General features: G+C 51.9%; 1 protein-coding gene across 4 annotated transcripts in view; it reads right to left on the minus strand.

Moving 5' to 3' along the window:
• Nucleotides 1-6447: 6447 nt before the first annotated feature.
• SAMD4A (sterile alpha motif domain containing 4A) overlaps nt 6448-21188 on the minus strand; it is a 102613-nt gene continuing 87872 nt past the window's right edge. For 2 of the 4 annotated variants that reach the window (XM_059473470.1, XM_059473467.1), the window contains 7 exons: nt 19627-19933; nt 18244-18329; nt 16661-16779; nt 14363-14564; nt 13651-13777; nt 12091-12174; nt 6448-10130 (listed from right to left, as the gene is read on the minus strand). In XM_059473470.1, coding sequence (XP_059329453.1) covers nt 10102-10130; nt 12091-12174; nt 13651-13777; nt 14363-14564; nt 16661-16779; nt 18244-18329; nt 19627-19933 — 954 coding nt within the window. In that variant the 3' untranslated portion in view covers nt 6448-10101. Of the gene's footprint in view, nt 10131-11049; nt 12175-13650; nt 13778-14362; nt 14565-16660; nt 16780-18243; nt 18330-19626; nt 19934-21188 lie in introns of those variants that run through there. The other 2 variants (XM_059473469.1, XM_059473466.1) reach the window with 1 other exon arrangement.

Here is a 21188-nt window from a genome sequence, read left to right on the forward strand (position 1 = left end):
TGGACCCCACATTAACCTGAGGAAATTCCTGGTTCGTGGCCTGAACAGATGAATCCCATCAGCATCCATGACAAGGAACCTCGAAGGCGAAACCAGGGTTGGGTTGGGTTGGGTTGCCCCAAAGTTGTCCCCAGGGTGGGTAGATGGGCTTAAAGCCATTCCTCCTTGTCCTCCAGCCTCCCAGGAAGCAGATACTGCTGGGATTCAGGAGAAGAAATAAAAATATAAAATGCATGGATGGCAGACTGGTGATGAGCAGGGCAGCCCAAGGGCAAGGGAAGGGGTCCCAGGGTTTGTGTCCACCCTGGGGCCAGGAAGGGAGAAGGGAGGGTGAATGAAGCCTCCTCCAGCCCCTTCTGTCCTTTGGATCCAAATGCTCTGAACTGTGTGGAAATAAATCCCCTGGGAAGCCCCAGGAGCATTGGCAAGGCCCATCCCTGTGGTGAGGCTGATCCTGCCTTTCCCACAGCTCTGCATGAAAGCTGCTGCTTGTGGTGGGAAATGGCCTGCTTGGGAAAACAGGCACTTCTGCAAGGAATTATCTATTTTAAAATTATTTTAAGGTGTGGGATTGGGAAGGAGCTTCACTGGCTTTGCCATCGTGGGAAAATCTGTTTTCATGGGGCGAAAAAATATTTTGCTTCCAATACTTTGCTTTATAGCTAAAAACCCCTAAAACCAAAACCACCAAAAACCCCCCAAAAATCTGCAACTAAAAGCTAAAACAGAAGGACCAAAAGCTGTTAAAGAAGGGGTCATCCTCCCAGCCCTGACCTGCCCCATTTCCCAGGACTCCACCTGATTTATCACGAGCTCCATTCCTTTCCCGATGCTCTCCAGTGCTATGTGTTGCTTATCAATTTTATTTTCTCAAGAGAAAATATCTGAGCAGCTTCTTTGAGGTTTTTTTCCTCTCACTTTGGTTATTTTGGGTGTCTCCCATCACCTCCTGCCCCTGTGCTGTGGAGTGACCATTCCATAAATCCCTGTGCCATGGAATCCCAATCCATAAACCTCAATCCATAAATCCCATGTCCAGCCATGTCCTGGGCTCTTTGGCCCTCACCCTTGTGTTCCACCTCTACATGCAGGTTTTTATCGTGGAATCATTAAATTTGGGAGAGCCCTGCCTGGCCACCAAGCCCCAGACTGCCAAGCCCAACAGGATGCTTCAGTTCAGGCAATTCCTCCAGCTCAGGGCTCCAAATTTGGCCCTTTTTAGACAAAAATCTGCCTTCCAGCAACTGCAGGCAAGGCTGGGATCATCCCAGAGGCTTTGAGCAGCCTCCAGAACCTTCCACACTTTGGAGAGTTCCTTAAAGATCTCCCCAAGCTCCTCAGCTCCTGTTCCTGCTCCTGTTTCTGGAGCTGGGACAGAGCCTGTAATGAGCTGTGCCCTCTGAGCCTTGGCTGAGCCCTTCTGGAATAACAACTTATAGGAAAAGCTTTGCCTTCCAGCTGTTTTGGAAGTTACACTCATGATTTAGGAGTTGAGGGGGCACAAAACATTAAAGCTCTTGTTAATAAGTCTTGGTCTGGGAGGGACAGAAAATAAATCCCAGTATTCAAAGGAATATTGTTAAAATACACCAAGAATATAATCACAGGGAATTTATTTGTTGTTTTAACGAGTTTATGTCTTGTTTTGGGTGTTGAGGTGTTGCAGGGGTGGTTTTGGGAGGTGAATGTGCCACCTTCCCTCTGTTTGCTCTTCTTCCCCACACCAGGATTGTGACAGTGAAGCAAAGGTGAAAAACCCAAACTAAGAGGGATCAACTGCACTGCAAAGGCCTGAAAATGATTTTAAAGGTGCCAAGGCAGAGCACAGCAGTGCTGCTTTGATTGGATGTGTGGGTGCCATGGAGGGAGCAATTCCTGGGCCCCAGCCCAGGTGTCTGTGCCTCAGCTCCCCCCTGCCCTGCTCTGGGTGCCTCTGATGCCCCTGGGCATCCCCTGGTGCCAGCACAGCTCATCCACAGCTGGCACCTTGTCCTGGGGCACGGCATGGAGCTGCTGCAGGAATGGCTGCAGGAGGGGACAGACACTGCTCCAGCCTGAGGGGCATCAGTGTGTGGGAAAAAGGCAAAATTTCAGGATGCAGCCAAGGAAGGGGTCACTGCAGCAATCCTGCCAGAGCTGAAGGAGGTTTTGGACAATGTTCTCAGGTGGGGGTGTTGGGGTGTCTGTGCAGGGCCAGGAGTTGGACTGGATGGACCTTTGTGGGTCCCTTCCAGCTCAGGACATTCCCCGCTGGTTTTTGGTGCTGTGCAGGGGCCAGCCCTTGGCTGTGGGCACAGCCCCAGGTGCCAGCCCCAGCTCTGTGCCCACCGCTGCAGCCTCTCCTGCACTGCCCTTCACCATGGGAGATCAGCTGGGGGGAACGGGGCCTGGCTGGGGAGGAAGAGAAGGATGGGAAAGGTTTTGTAGGGAACAGCAGTGGGAGGGAGGGAGGGAGGGAGGGAGGGAGGGAGAGCTGGCAGGGGTCTGCAAAGGCCCTGGGGGATGCCCGAGGTCAGGGATGTCCCAGGGGCTCAGCTGGTCCCTGTGGTGTTTGAGGGGGTCCCCAGAACAAGGTGAGAGATGAGAATCTGACTCCATGTCTCAGAAGGCTGAATGTAATATAATGTAATGTAATGTAATGTAATATAATGTAATATAATATAATATAATGTAATTATAATATAATATAATATAATATAATATAATATAATATAATATAATATAATATAATATAATATAATATAATATAATATAATATAATATAATATAATATAATATAATATAATATAATATAATATATATTGACATTATACAATATATTATATAATATATATTATATAAATATATATAAAAGATCTACATAAAAATATATAAATATATTACACACAAATCTGTTATATATTTATAATTATATAATTATATATAGTTATATAATAATATTATATTTTATATATTTTTATATATTATAATTATTATAATTATATGTTACAATATTTATAATCATAATTATTATTTAATTATATATTTTATAATAATGTTTACATATGATAATAATATATTTTTATAGATAATAATGTAATAATATTATATATTATTATATTTATATACTCTATATAAAATATAGAGTATATATAATATATAAAATATATATACTATATAAAATATAAATATATTATATATAAATATTATATTATATTATATTATATTATATTATATTATATTATATTATATTATATTATATTATATTATATTATATTATATTATATTATATTATATTATATTATATTATATTATATTATATTATATTATATTATATTAGCTAAAGAAACAGAAAGGATGCATCAGAAGGCTTCACAAGAGTGACAATGAAAGCTCGTGACTGATTCCTGAGAGTCCGACCCAGCTGATGGTGATTGGTCATTAATTAAAAACAATTCACATGGAACCAATCAAAGATGCACCTGTTGGTAAACGATCTCCAGACCACGTTCCCAAGCAATCAGATAATTCTTGTTTCCATTATTTTCTGAGGCCTCTCAGCTCCCCAGGAGAAGGAATCCTGGCGAGGGGATTTTCCAGGGGATGTCACAGTGACGGCTCCCTGCACAGTCTGTGGCTCCCCCTGCTGAGCCCGCCCCGAGCTCTGCTCGTTGCAGGAGCTTCCTTGGGGCTGGAAAGGCGTTTTTGGGGAGCCCAGGGATCACCCGAATGCCAGAGTGGGGATGGGAGAGGGGCACCATCATCACCCTGCACTGCACCCCACTGCTGGCTGATGCTGCCAACACCCCCTGTGCTGCCCCTGGACAGGGGTGGGGATGGAGATGGTGTGTCCAAAAGCAGAGGCTACCTTTCAGGATGAGGTATTTAAAAAAAAAAAAAAATTATTCAAAATTAGGCAAAAATCGATTTTCTTTCGATAAGAGGGGATTTTGGCTGAGCAGGCTCTGTCCATGGGGTGTTTCCATAAAGAGGGAAAACTATAGAAGCACAGAATGGTTTTGGCTGCAAAAAAAAAAGGAGATCATCTTCTGTCCAGTCCCTGCTGTGTGCACGGACACCATCCACTATCCCAGCTTGTTCTAAGCCCTGTTCAACCTGGCTTTGAACACTTCCAGGGATGGGGCAGCCTCAGATTCTGGGGACAACCTGTGCCATGGCCCCAGCACCTTCTGAGTAACAAATTCCTTCCTAACTCATTTAAATCTCTCCTCTTTTAGTTTGAACCTGTTCCCCTGCTGTTCTGCTGCTCCAGGCCCCCGTGCTGGGCTCTGAAGCCTTGGGGAGCTCTGTGGGTGCCCTGGCTGATCCCATCCCTGTCCCAGGGGTGCGTTCCTGATCCCTTTGCTGATCCCAGCTAAAGCAGCTCCTGCTGGTGGCACAGGGCACTCTGCTGGCCGGGGCTGCCAGAGCAGCTGGGAATTTGTGTATCCTGGAACGTTCCTGGCTGGCAGCCAGGCCAGCAGCATCACCCTGCCTCTGGCACAGCCAGCAGACGTGGGGAATCCATTATTCCCTGATCCCGATGAGCTCTGCTGGAAAAGCCCTCTGCATCTTGCATAAAACTTCCCTGGAGTGGGAAATCCCTTCCTGCTGGGCAGGTTGTTCCCTGGGACATCCCAGTCAGTGTTAAAAACGAGGAATTTGTACCCACAGCAGGATCCAGGCCAGGAGAAGGGGCAGGAGCATCCCCTTGGAAGGGGCACTTGCCGGCTCCAGGGCTGGGGCTGCTTCTCCACCACCGTTTGGAACAGGCAGACATGGAATAAGAGACCATGTTAACACGTGTGGGGTTATCCAGCTCCTGCTGGGATCCTGAGAGCCCAGCAGCTCCTGGCTCTGCTCCCAGCTGGGCAGGGGCTGCAATCTGAAGGGGATCAGAGTTCCCTGGGCTGGACAGGGCTCAGGTGTGGTGGAATCCAGGTAAAGCCTTTAGTGTCTGCAATGGAGTCACCCAGCAGCTTCTGGCAGCATGGAAATGTTGTTGTTGTTGTTGTTTTTCTCCTCCTGTTTTTCCTTTTTAAAGGCTCTTTCCTTTTGCCAGGCACAGGACCCACAGACTCTCCCTGACCTGTGGCTGCCATGAATTTCCTTGGAGCCTTTTTGGCCCTTCCAACTTCACTTTTCCAACCCAGGTGTTTCTGCCTTTTCCATTCTCTGTTAGGGCAACAACCCTGCACTGAGAGACCCAGACAGCAGCACAGGAACCTGGAAAGGCAAATTGTATGGAAGGAGATGGCTTTTTTTGGGATTTAAGTTTGTCTGAGCTGTGTTGGGAGGCCAATTCCCCACGAGTGCAGGCAGCCATGGCCATGGGCTGTGGATGGACAGGGAAATTCAGGTGGGACTGAATTAATTTTATTATTTATACATGGCAAATATTTCCCCTCTGGGGTGGCCTGGCCCAAGATGCTTGGGAGCATCCCAAATTGAGGACCTGGTTCTGGGGTCTTGGCACCATCAGCATTTGGAGAGCTCACCAGGAGCCTCATCCTAGGAGAAGCAGCAGATGAAGGGCTCAAACAACCTGAATAAACCCTGAATGTGTTTGCAAGTTCTGCTCCTCATGGGGGACCTGAGCCACCCTGATGCCTGTGGAGGGACAATGAGCAGGGTTGGGACATCCAGGAGGTCTCTGGAGGGCACCCCTGGACCTGGATGCAGGAATGGCCAGGCTGATGGGGCAGAGAGGAACCTGCAGGGCTGGCCTTGGTCAGCCTGGAGATGTGGAGGCTCAGTTTGAGACATTATGGGAAAAACCAGGGGTAGAAGGTGCTGCCCTTGGCACTTCCCACAGCAGAGTATCCACGGGAAGTGGCAGCACTGGCTCTGAGCATCCTCTGCTTGATCCAGCCCCAGCAGGGCCTGAAATGTGCAGGTTTTAAGCCCAGAAAGAACCCAGCTTTAAATTCTCACCCCAAAATTCTCCACACACACACACTGAGGCTCTGGGCCAAGCCCCCATGTGCCTCCACAGCCTCTGAGCTGCTCCAGCCCCGATTTCCAAGGAAAATCCTGCACCTGAACAGCTCCTGGGGCAAGGATGTCCTCAAAGGGACAGCAAAGCAGCTGCATGGGGAATGCCAGGGATTGGGAAGCTCTGCCACAGGCTTTAAATAAAGATCCCAACCCCTGTGGAACTGTGGAGGCTCCTCCCCTCTTGCCCACGGGATGAACATCTATTGAATTCTGATTTTTTTTTTTGCCTCAAGGAGTCCAAAGCCAGCTGCCAAGAAGGGGATAAATAAGGAGGCGCCACACCCCAGTGTTACAAAACCTTGTATTAATCATCTCCCTTCACTTTCAATATAGAGCAGATATGAAATATAGCCATGGTTCCTAGTTACACGGGAAGAAATGAGTAATAAATACATGGGAGCAAGTGGAAATCACGAGGGTGTTTCACTGGGAACAACATTGGAAAACTGTACACTTGCAAAGACTGGCATCTCCAAACATTAGTAATTCTTTATATCTGGAAGCTTTTACATGTAACAAACATGCTATTGCCGTATATGACAAAAAAAAACAACAAAAAAAGAAATTAAAATTTAAAAAATAGGCATTGCTCGGCAACATTAACTAGGCAAAAATAGTTCTTTTGTGCACTAACTTTGTACAGAAAAACCAGGACAAAAGGCATGCATGGACAAGGAGAGGCTGCCCGGGAACGGCATGCAACAGAAGAGAGGTCAAAGCTCTTTAAAGTCAGCTTACAATAGGCATAAATACATCAGGGTTATATATATTAATAAGGGAGGAAGTATTCTGTTTAACATTATTAACATTCCTGTTTTTTTTAATGTATTTTTCTTTTTTGTTTTTTTTTCTTCCTATTCCTCCCAGAGGAATACACATTCACCTTTAAGTAAAGATAAAGGAATACAAAAAATAAAACTCACTTTGCAAACTCTGATGACTCGTATAAAATCAACTTTAGTGTTATTGTCGCTGTGTGCAAATTATAGACGTCTGCGGGAGCCACCCCCTTTCCACCAGGCACATTCCCAAAGCCAAACCCGACATGGAGAAAGGTGACAACAGAAATCACTTCCCTAAGTGCTGACCCAGCTTCCACCACAGTTTGGGATTTTTCCTGCTGGATGCCGCCACCCTAAACCCCTCAGGGGGTTTTGCTGAGCTGAGCTCAACCCCAGCACAGCCGAGCTCGGGGTGTCCCCGGGGATGGGGACACGGAAGGGACAGGGGATGGGGACACTGAAGGGACAGGATTGTCCCCACTGAAGGGACAGGGTTGTGTCCCCAAGGATGGGGACACCAAAGGGACAGGGTTGTGTCCCCACTGAAGGGACAGGGTTGTATCTCTGGGGATGGGGACACCCCAAGGGACAGGGTTGTATCCCCAGAAATGGGGACATGGGACAGGGGATGGGGACACTGAAGGGACAGGGTTGTGTCTCCAGGGATGGGGACACTGAAGGGACAGGGTTGTGTCCCCACTCAAGGGACAGGGTTGTGTCTCCAGGAATGGGGACACTGAAGGGACAGGGTTGTGTCCCCACTCAAGGGACAGGGTTGTGTCCCTAAGGATGGGGACACCCAAGGGACAGGGTTGTGTCCCCACCCAAGGGACAGGGTTGTGTCTCCAGGAATGGGGACACTGAAGGGACAGGGTTGTGTCCCCACCCAAGGGACAGGGTTGTGTCTCAAGGGATGGGGACACCGAAGGGACAGGGTTGTGTCCCCACTGAAGGGACAGGATTGTGTCTCCAGGGATGGGGACACCGAAGGGACAGGGTTGTGTCCCCACTGAAGGGACAGGGTTGTGTCTCCAGGGATGGGGACACTGAAGGGACAGGGTTGTGTCCCCACTGAAGGGACAGGGTTGTGTCCCTTCCGCCGGGCCCAAGGGCACTTGTGTGTGCTGGGCTGGCCGGGGGAACAGCACCAGGAGAGGGTCCCGGGGGCAGCACAGGGGGTGATTTGCCCACCTGACCCCCAGGACCCCGTGTTGGTGACATCTCCAACAGGACAGGGAGGGGACAGCAGCGGGGGTACAAAAAGAAAGGCACTGCTGCTTTATTACTGAATATTTGACTTCACTCATGCAACTGTCGGAGGAGTTTCTGTTTTCTTTTCTTTTTTCTTTCTATAAATAACTTTTTTTCTTTTAGGATTCAAGCTTTTTTTTTTTTTCCCCTCCCTTTTAAGCTTCTTTCCCTGGAGCTCTGCCACCCGCACTTAGCACGGGCAGGCAGAGCCAGGCAGCACTTCCCCAACACAACTGAAGCCACTTTTTTGTTGTTTTTACTCAAAAAAACAAAACAAGAAACAGCAAACACAACTAAGTCGTTATTAACCTCTAGACTGTCAATGGAAAATAAGCATTTTTTCTTTTTTTTTTTTAACATCAAAAGGATAAAACAATTGAATTATTTGGTGGTTGTTAATAACAGACATTATCATGGTTCCCAGCCACAGCAAGTTAATAGGTAAAATATCCAAAATAATCTCTCTGAACAATCAGAAAACCTCCGTGTCCATAGTCAGCGAAGGAATAAATAGAATTTCAGCTCTGTAAATACACTGGAGTCTCCCTGAGGGAGGCTCCTGCCACGGTGGCTCTGCTCACACCTCACAAGCCGGGGGTGCTCGGGGGTGACCCAGGTCCCCAGCGCCCACCCTGCTTTGCCTTCACCTCCTCACTCCTCTTCCCAACCTCCCTGGCCTTCGGGTTTTCCCTTCTCCACCCTCCCCATCACCCCCCTCAACCTCCTGTCTGCCGGGAAGCAGGACACCAAGGAACAGCAAACATAAAACATTGCATTTGGCACTTGGGTTTTTGTATACATATATATATATATATATATAGATATAGATATATTTCTTTTTTTTTTTTTAGAAAAACAACTTAAAAACGCTGCATGACAAAAGGGTTCACACGTCTCCCAGCCTTGCCCATGCTCTGGCTCCCCCTGAGCCCTGCTCCCTCTGATCCTGGCACACAATGCTGCCCATGTCCTCCCCACAGCCCATTTTGGAAATATTGCTGCCACCCATCAGCTCAATTAATTGATTTTATATTTGTTATTATTCCATTGGAGGACTCGGAGCAGCATTGGGACTGGGGGGAGCATCACTGCAGGTCAGAGCAGTGCTGGGTCAGATTTACCAATTTAACACCAAATTTAGCTTTTGTTATAAAAAGCAGCAGTGGGTGAGGGGCAGCCCAGCCCCTGCCAGCCCCACGGGTAATGCCAAGAAAACAAGGCAGGGAAGCTGCATTTTGGTGCCCTTTGTGACTTGGCTTTTATATAGGGGCTCTTCATCTCTTATCGGCCATGCTGGAAAAGCCCCTTACAGCTGGATTTGGGCAGGCTGGGCCAGATGTGTGGAGCCAGATGCAGGAACCTCTCCCAGTGTTCCCAAATTCACAGACTGCCCCAGGACCCTCCTCTGGGTGAGATGCCCCCGCTCCATCCCGCATCCCAATCCAACTGGGGCGCAGGGAGAGGCACCCCCTGACCCTCCACTGCCCTGAGCACAATGCTGCCTCCACTCTGCAGATCTCTTGGCTGAACGGAAAGGAAATTTTGGGGTTATTTGATTAATTCTGTTCCAATCTGGGCTCGCCGGGTCAGCCCGCACCCGAAAGCGGCGAAACTCGAGAGAAGGGACAGCCGGCCCCAAAGCCCTGGCAGGACAGGGATCCTCCCCAAAGGGTTTTTGGTCACACACCCCCACGTGGTGCTCCGTGCTCCTTGGCATCCTGTCCAGGAGCAGGGTTTGCCCACGGTGAGCCCCCCATTGTCAGCACTCTCCTCCTCCTCCATGTCCAGCCCAACCTCCCCGTGCTGCTTCATCGTCGTCGCTGAGATTTTAAAATTTTTTTTGCCATCGTTTTCCCCCCACCCCCTTAGCACGGATGTAATAAATGACAACACAAATTCCAAGTCTAATGATATGTTCACAAGGACAATCTACACATTCACAAAATTAAAACAGGAGAGAGATAGAGAGAGGAGAAAGGAGAGGAGAGAGGAGAAAGGATGCAAGCTATCGCTGAGGCTCCCTCAAGCCCCGACCTCGCCGCTGGACCCGCAGCAGTTGTTGTCCCGCCCAGCGTCCCCGTGGCGACGCCTTCTAGATCGTGGAGGTTCTGTCGACACCATCTGCAAGTGGGAAGGGACAATTAGGAGCAGCCCCAGTGAGCACTGGAACCCCCAAGCTGGGGATTTAGGGGATGGACGCCCCCAAAGCACCCCCCAACCCACAGCCCCTACAGTGAGGCGGTGCTGGGGCCACCCTCACCACCTCCCATCTCCCCAAGGGGTGCAGAAGGGTTTTGGGGTGTCAGTGCTCTGCTGGTCCCTCTGTGCCACCGACTGTCCCCACCCCGCAGCAGCTTCCCCAGGTCGCTGTCCCAACACCAGTCCAGGCCTTCTGCCACAGCCCCACAACCACTTTCCCAGGAGCAGAGGGGGTTTCTGGGCAGCCTGGACTCGTCACAAGGCAGGTGACAGTCTGGGACTCTCCTACAGCATGACAAGTTCATTGTCCCTGACCAGGAGTCAGGGGACAGGGACAGAGCTGGTCCCAGGGGCTGCCTTGCCCATGGTTCACCCAACCCTGCAACAGCTGCACCGCAGAGGATGCAGAATTTTCCTCCATCTGAGGATTGTGGAAGGACACAAAGCCCCCAGGCATCCTTTCTGTGTCCCCAGAGCCCCTGTTCCCAGCTCCCTGTGACAGCAGGGATGCATCCAGCCACAGCCCAACCCCGGGAACGAGGGGTCTACGACCCACCCCAAAAACTGACCCCAGTACCAGCAGCCCCCAGTCCCCACCCCCAGGGGCAGAAATCAGCACCCAACAGCACTTCCCACCCTCCAGCCCTGATCCCAGCCCGCATCCCCCATCCCAAACCCCATCCCCAGCATGGAGAGTGGCAGGAGGCAGCCCCCAGAGTGGCTGTGGAACAGAGAATTCCCTGTCACCACCTGGGGCACCACAGCCACCTCCCTCCTCGACACTAAAAACAAACAGGTTTGTTACGCCTTTTTTTTGTTTTGTTTTTTCTCCCCCGAAAGGTTTATTTTTTTAAGAGCTATTTATAGCACAACTGGTTTGGAGAGGCTCGGGGAATGCGACCTGGAAAAAAATAACTTGGAGGAACAGTACCCTGCAGAGGAACAAGACAGCTAAGCCTCGGCTGGGCACGCGCCGCAGAAACGCTTCGGGTGACAGAAGTGTCCTTGTGTTCCCAGCCAGGGATGCTGCCAGGGCCCTGCTGCTTCCCACAGTCCTTGTTCTCCCGTTCCTCTCCCCAGGAAGGGCTGCTGCATCTGCAGGGAGCCTGGTGGCACTCGTCCTCTCCGAGGGCTCCTGTCCTCAGCCACGGGTCACAGTCCAGGCAGGATTTCCGCAGCAGACCCGAGCTGCTCACTGGGGACTCCGGGCGGCCGCGCTCGTCCCATCGCCGGGGCCATCCCTGGTGCCTGGGGCTCCATTGGACACCGGGAGCTTCTGGGGCTCTGTGCTGCACCGGGCTCTCCACTGCTCTGCTGCTGCTGCTGCTGCCTTTCCATCTTCCCTGCTTGGTTTTGCCCCGCTCCTCCTCCCTCCCCGTGCCCATTATCTGCTGGCACCCCCGGCTGTGTGAGGCCTGCCAGCACCAGGGCACGGTGCCCGGCACAGCCCCTGGCACAGCCCCTGGCACAGCCTGGCAGGGGTTCACCCTGGCCAGAGGAGGGATCCGGTGGCAGGAGGGCACAACGCTCCAAAGCCGTGACCCATCCCAGCGCGCTGGCGGCAGGGGCTTCATCGAGAGCTAACGAGAGTAGCGAGCTAACACTAATTATCATTAGCAAGCTGAAGAGTGGCTAATTAGCACAGACTCCACTGGTGCTGGTGCGATCCCGGCGTTCGGCTTCGCCCCCTGCCCCGGCCGCCGCGCCGAGAGAAGCCGCGGTTCCCTTGGGAGCAGCCCCGGGAGCATCCCTGCGTCCAGCCCCTGCTGCTGTCACAGCCACAGCCTGTCCCAGCTTTTGGGGGGCATTGGGCAGGGGCTGGGGGGCTCAGCAGAGGAGGCGTGGACGTGCTGGAAGAGCCCCAGGAGGAGGGAATGCTCACCGCTGAGTGCGTGCTCCGTCATGCTCAGGCACAGGGACTCCAGCCTGTTGTTGATGTCAGGTTCAGTCACCGGCACCTGGAACTCTGCAGGGACAAAGGGAATAAGAGATCCTGGTCAGGGATCTGGCAGGGACCCTGCCTGCCTGCTCTGGTGGGAAAATCCATCAGAAAAATGCCCCAGGAGGGTCTGACAAGACTGCCAGAAAAATCGTCTTCAGCAAGAGACACTCACAGAAGCAGTCATCACCCCCTGTTGTCCAGAAAGGATGAATCTGAGGGGGTTCAGGTGCTGATAAGAGATGTAAGGGGCAGCTGAAGCAAGAGCAAACCCCACCCAGGGAGGGGCAGCCCTGGTCACCTCCTGGGGATGGATGCTGTCCATGCTTGGACATGGGATGGCAGCACAGACCAGCACAGCCACTGTCTGGCTTCTCTGGGACCAGCTTGGCCCCCACTCAGCCACCCACATCATCACTGCCACATCCCTGAGGGGGTGAGCACAAAAAAGGGACACACACATGAAGTCTGGAGCGTTCCAACACCCCTGTCCTCATCTAAACAGCAGCAAACTTTCCCCACCCTGCAGCAAAACCTGCAAATACAGCTTGTGCTACTGTGCTGGAAGGCATCTCCTGCTTTCCACTGGCTCACAGGAACATGGGACGAGATCCAGGAGGGTTGAGGTCCCCCCACAGCCTGGCAAACAGTGGTTTGTGAGCCCCATCACATCATTGCTTATTTTCCTTGCGACTTAATCCACGTCTTTGGCTCCCAGATCCTCCTACGCCCTCATCCACCGCAGGCTGACACGAAGAGAAACCCATTTATTCTCCTCCAGCGCCTGAGAAATGTGCCCTTGTCCCAGTGTTTAATCAATACCTGGGAACAGCTGCTGCTCCTGCTGAAGGGAACATTTGCTGCCCAAATGCTGCAGTTTAACACCACTGGCTGCCAGCCCAAAGCAGCAGGAGTGCAGGGATGAGGGAGAGCTCACTGGGGGATGGATTCCCTGTCCTCAGATGTAAATGGTGATGGGGTGTTGGGAGGAAAAGGCTCAAAGCTAAGGAAGGGATACACAAAGAGGCTTCCTCAGGCCCAGGATGCTCCAGGTCCAGGGTCCAAGGTCAGAGGGATCCTCCCTGAATCAGAGGATGCTCCCATACACAGGAGCACTTTGGCAGTGCTGGGGAAGGAAGCACTGACACAGCAGCATTTCCCTTCACACGCACTGTGGAAGGAATTTCCCCTGAGTGCATGGAGGCAGTGCTTCCGCAGCGGGGCTGGGGCCATCCATCAGGAAAAAGTGATGGATCAGCCACCACCACCTTCCCTCCTGACAGCAGCCCCTCAGAAATGAGCAAGGCAAGGCACCAGCACTGTAACACAGAGTCAACGTGGCACATACAGGGTCAGAAATCCCTCCAGTGGGGTGTATGGTTATCCCAGGAATTCAGAGATACTCCAGTGGGAGTGCCATGTGCCCATGGGGAGACACACCAGTACAGCTCCTCTCATCTCACCTGGCTGTGGGTGAGTGGAAAAGCCCCCCTTGGTGCCTACCTGGCTGCTGAAACATCAGCATGGTCTGCGGGGACGTGTGGACTGGCAGCGAGCGCGTCCTCTGCACCGAGCTGTGGCTGCGGCTGGGCATGCTGTTACTGCCCCCAGGGTTGGCAAACCACAGGTTCTGTGGGGAGCAAACACAGGCATGGGATGCAAAGCAAAGCCCTCTGTGCTGTGGGTTTACAGCCACTTTGGGCTTGTAGGATCACAGCATGCTTTGGGCTGGAAGGGACCTTACAGATAATCTCATTACAACCCCTTACCATGGGCAGGGAAACCTTCCACTGTCCCAGGCTGCTCCAAGCCCTGTCCAGCCTGGCTCTGGGCACTGCCAGGGATCCAGGGGCAGCCACAGCTGCTCTGGGCACCCTGTGCTAGGGTCTCCCCACCCTCACAGGGAAGAATTCCTTCCCAGTATTGAATCAGAATCTCCCCTCTGCCAATTTAGAACCCTCCCCTTTCTCCTACCATTATCTGCTCTTGCCAAAATCCTCTCTCCCTATTTTATAAGGCACTTTGAGGACTCAGCTTCTGTTGCTCCCACCTCCACATCCCACTGCACAGAGGGGAGCCCATCCCAAATGCCTGCAAACCGCTGGAAGAGTGGGGAAAAACCTGGGGATGATCTGGACAAGTGAGAGAAGGAAAAACAAATGAAGCTCGTGGGACAGGGACGGAAGAGCCAGAAATGCCAGGAACGCCGACCAACCTGTCTGCCCTGCTTGAGGATGGCAGGGCTGGCAGCAGGGCTGCGCTGGGGGGTGCCCAGCAGCCCCGAGGGGCCCAGCAGCCCCAGCCGGGCCGTGGGGAGGTTGCGGGAGGGGATCTGGAACTGCCGGGGGTTCCTGCGGGCCAGCCCCGCCCCCGCGGAGCCGGCGCTCGGCAGCGAGTTGGACTGGCCAAAGCCTCGGCTGTGGAGAGACAGACAGAGAGAGATGGGGGTGACACACTGAGCCCAGACCCTGCCATCCCACAGGGTGACACACTGAGCCCTGACCCTGCCATCCCACCCGGGGTGAGACACTGGGCCCTGACCTGCCATCCCACAGGGTCAGACACTGAGCCCTGACCCTGCCATCCCACAGGGTGACACACTGAGCCCTGACCCTGCCATCCCACAGGGTGACACACTGAGCCCTGACCCTGCCATCCCACAGGGTCAGACACTGAGCCCTGACCCTGCCATCCCACCGGGTGACACACTGAGCCCTGACCCTGCCATCCCACCGGGTGACACACTGAGCCCTGACCCTGCCATCCCACCGGGTGACACACTGAGCCCGGACCCTCCCAAACCACTAGAGACACTGACCTCTCCAAGGGGGTCCTGATCCTCCCACCCTACCAAGGTGAGACACTGAGCCCCTCTGGGAGAGGGTTCTGACCCTCCCATCCCATCAGGTGTGGGACACTGAGCCCTCCAAGGGGGTTCTAACCCTGCCACCCCACTGAAGGTGAGACACTGAGCCCTGGCAGGGAGTCCTACTCCTCCCATCCCATCAGGGGTAAGACACTGAGCCCTTAGAGGGAATCTGACCCTCCCACCCCACCGAGGGTGAGACACTGACCCCTCCAAGGGGGCCCTGACCCTCCCAGCCCACCGAGGTGGTCCCTGCACCCTGCACAGGCAGTGGGAAGGAGCACTCTGGGTGTGCAGCATCCTCTCTTCTTCCCTTCTGCAGTTCTCAGATCCACACTGCTTTCCTTTAAAGCTCATTTTACTCCTGCAAAATGGGTCTGTTCTTAAATACAATCTAAAATAACCCAGGTAATGCCCCAGGAACTTGATTTCTTGGAGAATTCTCATGAGTGGATTCTCCAGTGTCTAATTTAAGTTCAGCTTTTGCTGTTGCATTTTCTTTCTCCCCTTCTAGGAGGTTTGTTTTTACAAATATGGTCACCTCTGAGACTTCTCAAGTTCTGTAAAATTTAGGTTAGAATGACCTAATAAATCCAAGTTTTATTAAGAAGGGCTGAGCTAAAGGAGCTGAAATCTCATCCTGGAAGTTCCTGTACTCCCAGTTATCTCCAAAACACTTGTATTTTTGGGAATAAAAAACTGAAAAATGAAACAAAGTGGTGATGTTGTTAGAAGTGATTAAAAAATCTTTTTTCTTGGCACAAGCCTGTGATTTCTAGGATCACCTGAAATGCAGCATCACCTTGGAAGTGAGCAAAGATGGTGTTCCCAACACAGCCCTGCCTGGCTCTCTGACTGCACCTCTGGCTCTGCAGAGCATTCCAGTACTTTATTATTCTTTTGTTGAAATTTTTTTTCCTAAAACACGAACAGTTTGGGGCTTCAGGACTTATGTCAAAGCTTAAATCCCCTCCTTACTGAGTTTGTGAACGATCAAAATTAAAAGGGAAATATAAATTAAATAGGAACTGAAATGAAAAATCCCGACAATGCGCGGGTTGGTTGTAAATGTTGCTAAACAGGAGCTGAAAAAGCTCAGGGAGCTGCAGCTGAGGAGGGGAGAGCTGCTGTGGAGCTCCATGTAATCCTCCTGGAGGATATTATGTTATATTATATTATATTATATTATATTATATTATATTAATATATAATTATATAATATATATTTCTTCCTAATATCCAACCTGTACCTTCCCTGATGTAGCTTGAGGCTGTGTCCTCTGGTTCTGTCAGAGACCGACCCCACCTGTCTGCAGCCTCCCTTCAGGAAGGTGTGGAGAGCAATGAGGGCACCTCTGAGCCTCCTCTTCTCCAGGATAAACAGCCCCAGCTCCCTCAGTGGTTCTCCACAGGGTTTGTGTTCCCAGCCCCTCTCCAGCCTCGTTGCCTCCTCTGGATGTGCTCAAGGATCTCAACATCCTTCCCAAACTGAGGGGCCAGAGCTGGACACAGCACTCAGGGGCAGAATGACCTCCCTGTCCTGCTGGCCACACCATTCCTGATCCAGGCCAGGTTCCATTGGCTTTCTTGGCCACCAAGGCACACTGCTGGCTCATGTTCACACTTCTGGCTCGTGTTCCCACATACCTCCTCTGCTGCCGATAGCCCGACAGCTCCAGGAGGGATTTCCGAGGGAAAGACCGAAAGAGTTTCTGCACCTGCTGTTTCCATGACAGCAGCCTCTTCTTCTGGATCTCTGTAAACGCCTGCCCAAAAAAAAAAAAAAAACACAGAGAGAAAAAGAGGAAATGGATGAATATGCTTGTGGGCAAAGCCAGCAGGGATGTGCATGTGGGGGTGTGGGTAAAGGAAAGCAGCTGGAGATGGTGATAGGGTGAGTTGAGCCCCATCAGAAAGTCCAGGGGGAAACACTGGTCTTTCCTCAGGATTTACTCATCTCAGGTGGAGAAAATGCTCTGGCAGCATTCCCTGTGTCCCAGAGTGACAGCCCAGCTCTGCCTCAAGGCTGCCAACTCCTTTTGGCAGAGCAAGGCTCTGATGGTGGGTCCTGACGGGTGGTGACACTTGTCACCTGGATGTGGCTCTAGAAATGCTGCCAGGATGAGCAAAGCTGGGGTTTGGAAAGCTGAGCTGCCCTGTGGCATCCTGCATACTATCCTCCTTCTCGGGGCTGGGCAGAGCTTGGCTGTGATCCTGGCTCTGGGGAGGTCACCCAGGGTGAGCCTGTCACCCACCCAGGCTCCCTGCAAAGGTCACCCAGGCAGTGGCAGTGACAGTGACAGTGACAGAGCTGGCAGTGACAGAGCTGCTCCCAGAGCTCCAGGCAGGAGGCGTGGGTGACAGGGACACCCACGTGCCACCACTGCTAACTTTAGACACCCTAGGTCTCTGCTGGAGAGCAGCAGAAGTCTCCAGAGGACAATCTGGAGGCTAATTAGTGCCTGACTTGATTGCTCTGAGCCACTCAGGAGGAGATGCTCTCTCCTGGTGCTGATTACGCCGGAGCCAGCACAGAGGGTGGTCCTGGGACGTGGGTGGCTCTGCTGGGAGAAGTGCAGGCACTTGAGGAAAAGTTCCATGTCCTCCTGGCTTTGCTCTCTGGTCCTCAGCTTCCACCACTTCTGTTCCCATACAGGCAGGTGATGGAAGCAGCTTCTTCCAGGTAGGAGACACTGCAGGACACCAGGGACACTGACCATCCCTCCCTGCCACCAGGCAGGAGCGTGCCAGAGCCCTGTGGCACAGCCTGGGCCATCCCAAGCCATCACCCAGCCAAGGCAGATCCTCTGGGAGCAGGAACAGATGGAAAATCCCTGTTGCAAAATCCCAAGAGCACGTGGTGCCAAACGGGAGGAGGCAACGCCAGGTCTGTCTGATGGGAACTGCCTGTGTGTTCATCCCAGCTCCTGCTTTCATCCAGCTGCTGATGGGACTGATTCTTGCTTTCATCCAGCTGCTGATGGGACTGTCACGAGCCAGATGAATTTCCCAGCTCCAGGCCTTGGCCATTAAAGCAGCAGGGGGGGAAGCAACATTTCCATGCACAACATTGGAGCTACCGCCTGCTCCAAGGCTGCTCTGTCACAATTACTATTAATACCCCCCAAAAATATTTGTGTTAGAAACCCAAAGGTTTACATAAACAGACACTTTGGAAACAGTTTCCAAGTGATGAGAACAACAATTTTAGATGATGTGACACGACTCACCTCGTGGATTAGACATTTGTCTATGAGCTGTAAATAGGAACTTATATTCTCTTCATCGGGTCGGGAAACTAAAAGTTGTGTGCAGACTGGAAAAAAAAAAGAACAAGAGAAGGGAAATGGGGATGGGGACACCAGGATGGGGCCCAGGAGGGGTCCCACAACCACCTTGGACATCCTGTTTCCCTTGTAACCACAAGCAGGTTTTGCATCAGTGAGAAAAAACGCCCTTCCCCAATTCCTGCCGTGCCGTCCTATATTTAGGGCCAGATTTTGTTCTCTGTTATGATGGTGTAAATCCAGAGTAGCACCATTGGAGTCCCCAAAATTAGACCTAAGCAACTCAGGGGCACAGGATTAATCCCTATTCATAGGCAAGAGAGCTCCTTCTCCCACGGCCAAAATCTGCCCCCACTGCAGAGTGGTAAATTCCCACCTTCCCTGAAGAATTTTAACCTCTTTTGGAATGAATGCCATTGAAAGAAGTGGGAATGAGCTCATGAGTTTCTCCTGTTGTAAACCCCTGGGCAGGGATGCTTGGGGGTCCAGGAGGACACAACATCTTGGCAGGGCTTGTGCCACACTCTGACATTTGTCACAGAAATAAAATGGGGCTGGAGCCCCACATGTGGCTGTTTCTGCAGGGAACCAGCTGGGGACAGATTCTGCACCAGGTTCCTGTGTGGAAAAAAATCTCAGCTATTTTTTGGCAAAAAAGTTTAGAAATACAGACAAGGCTGATATTTTTTTGTGGCACCCCAATGAGGTTTTTCCTGTTCCCAGTCTCCTGCAGATGAGACCCCCCCTTTTTCTCTTCCCCAGGGAGATCTCCCTCCCTGCCCTATCTTACCTCTAACCCAGCATGACAGGACCTCAAAAAACCATCACCCCTCAGACTGGCACCTGCAGGAGCTCAGGGAAAGATAGGAAGGGGAAAAGCTCAGGGAAACTCCTTCCTAGTGATGAGACTGGGACTTGCAGCTCAGGGAAAGACGGGGAGGGAAAAGCTCAGGGATGAGGAGCTCAGGGAAAGGTGGGAAGGGAAAAGCTCAGGGAAACTCCTCTCCACTGATGAGACTGGGACTTGCAGGAATTCAGGGAAAGATGGGAAGGGAAAAGCTCAGGGAAACTCCTTCCTAGTGATGAGACTGGGACTTGCAGGAGCTCAGGGAAAGGTGGGGAGGGGAAAACTCAGGGAAACTCCTCCCTGGTGATGAAACTGGGACTTGCAGGAGCTCAGGGAAAGGTGGGGAGGGAAAAGCTCAGGGAAACTCCTTCCTAGTGATGAGACTGGGACTTGCAGGAGCTCAGGGAAAGGCGGGGAGGGAAAATCCCAGGGAAACTCCTCCCTGGTGACGAGTCCGAGGAGAAAAGGCAGCTGCTCACCTTTGCCCATCACTCGTGTGAACTGCCCGGGCAGGTCGCCCTCGGGCAAAGGGGCCCCTCCCGACTCGCCCTCGCAGCCCGGCAGATGGTGCTGCTGCATCCCGGCGGCCGCCGAGTCCTTGCAGTCCGAGCCCTGGCCGTCCCTGCCCGAGCCCAGCAGCGAGGGGGGGTGCCCGTGGTGCGAGTCCACCTCCCGGCCGTGCTCCTCCGTGCTGGAGCTCTGCGAGGAGTAGGCTTTGATGGGGGTGAGGATCATTTGGTGCAGCTCCTGCAGCGGCACACGCAAGTTGCCGCCTTCCAGGATGTCCTGTGGGTGGAAGGGAGAGAGGAGGTTTGGCTTTGCAGGGATAGCAGCGGCCCTCCTGTGACCCCCTGAGAATTCCCAGATTTGCTCCTGTCTATTCCACAGCCAACAGCCACGTTTCATTCATCAAGTCTTTTCTTTTATCAGGGGAATGCTGCAGTGTCTGATTATCCATGTATGTGCTCAGACCCGAACCCTCGGAGATAAATGTGCCCCCATCAACCACTGGGACCCAAACCCAACATCAATGTTTCCACATTTCCACCAGGGAAATGCCGAGTCCATGGAAGTGACTGAGCCTGGGAGATTTTGATGCCCAGAGCAGCAAAAATATATTTTAAAAGATCAAGTATTTGGCGTATTTTAAAAATATATCACATCACTGAGAGCTGAGCTGATAGTAAAAGGAGGCTTTGGCTTTTCCTAAAGAAAAGGAGCCCTTGGAGATCTGTCCCATTGTGCCAGTGAGCCTTGGAAGGAATCAGATGTGGTTGTGACAAAGCAGATGGCAAAAATATATTTGTTGGTTCCCCAGGAATCCTACAATCCCAACATTTCAGCTCTATTTCATTGAAATTACATTAACATGGGCTCGTTTCCTGCTTCCAGCACCACCTTCAAGCCTGGCTCCCATTAACAGCTGTGCCCCTAAACTGCTTGCCATGGCATCCTCATGCTCTGGGATCACCCCAGAGCCCAGGACCACGCTGGGATGCAGGAGCCTGTCCTGTGGCAGCTGTGGGGACATCCCTGTCCACTCTGGGATGGGCTGGGCAGTGGATGCAGAGAGCACAGGGAGGGTTTCAAGGGCAGCAGGTGATTTGTGGTCAGACACAGAAGAGAACTGAAACTCCCACAGAAAAACCATTCAGAGATCCTGGGGCAGATCCACCCAGGAGGGAGAGAATTTGGGTGCACCCCAGCTTTGCTCCTGGTGTGGATCAAGAACTTCACTTCTATGGTCAGATCCTTGTCCCACTGATGGGAAATAACTGCATTTTGTTTTTAATGTGGCCTGGAGCAGAAGAGCTCCCTGCAGGCTTCTGCACAGTCTGGCTCATGGGACACTGCTTGGAAAGAGGCAGCTTTTGCAGTGAATCCTGATGTGCTGAATGAAGGAAGGGACACTAAGTGGGCACATGGGATGTCTGCAAGCCCTGAAACAGTTGTTGACTCTAATTCCTGCTGCATTCCCAGCTCACTCTTGGAAGTCTCAGCTCCATTTCCCACAAAGATCTGGTGTCAGTCTGCTGGGCAC

This window comes from Ammospiza nelsoni, chromosome 6 (genome assembly GCF_027579445.1).
Source record: "Ammospiza nelsoni isolate bAmmNel1 chromosome 6, bAmmNel1.pri, whole genome shotgun sequence".
Taxonomy (NCBI): domain Eukaryota; kingdom Metazoa; phylum Chordata; class Aves; order Passeriformes; family Passerellidae; genus Ammospiza; species Ammospiza nelsoni.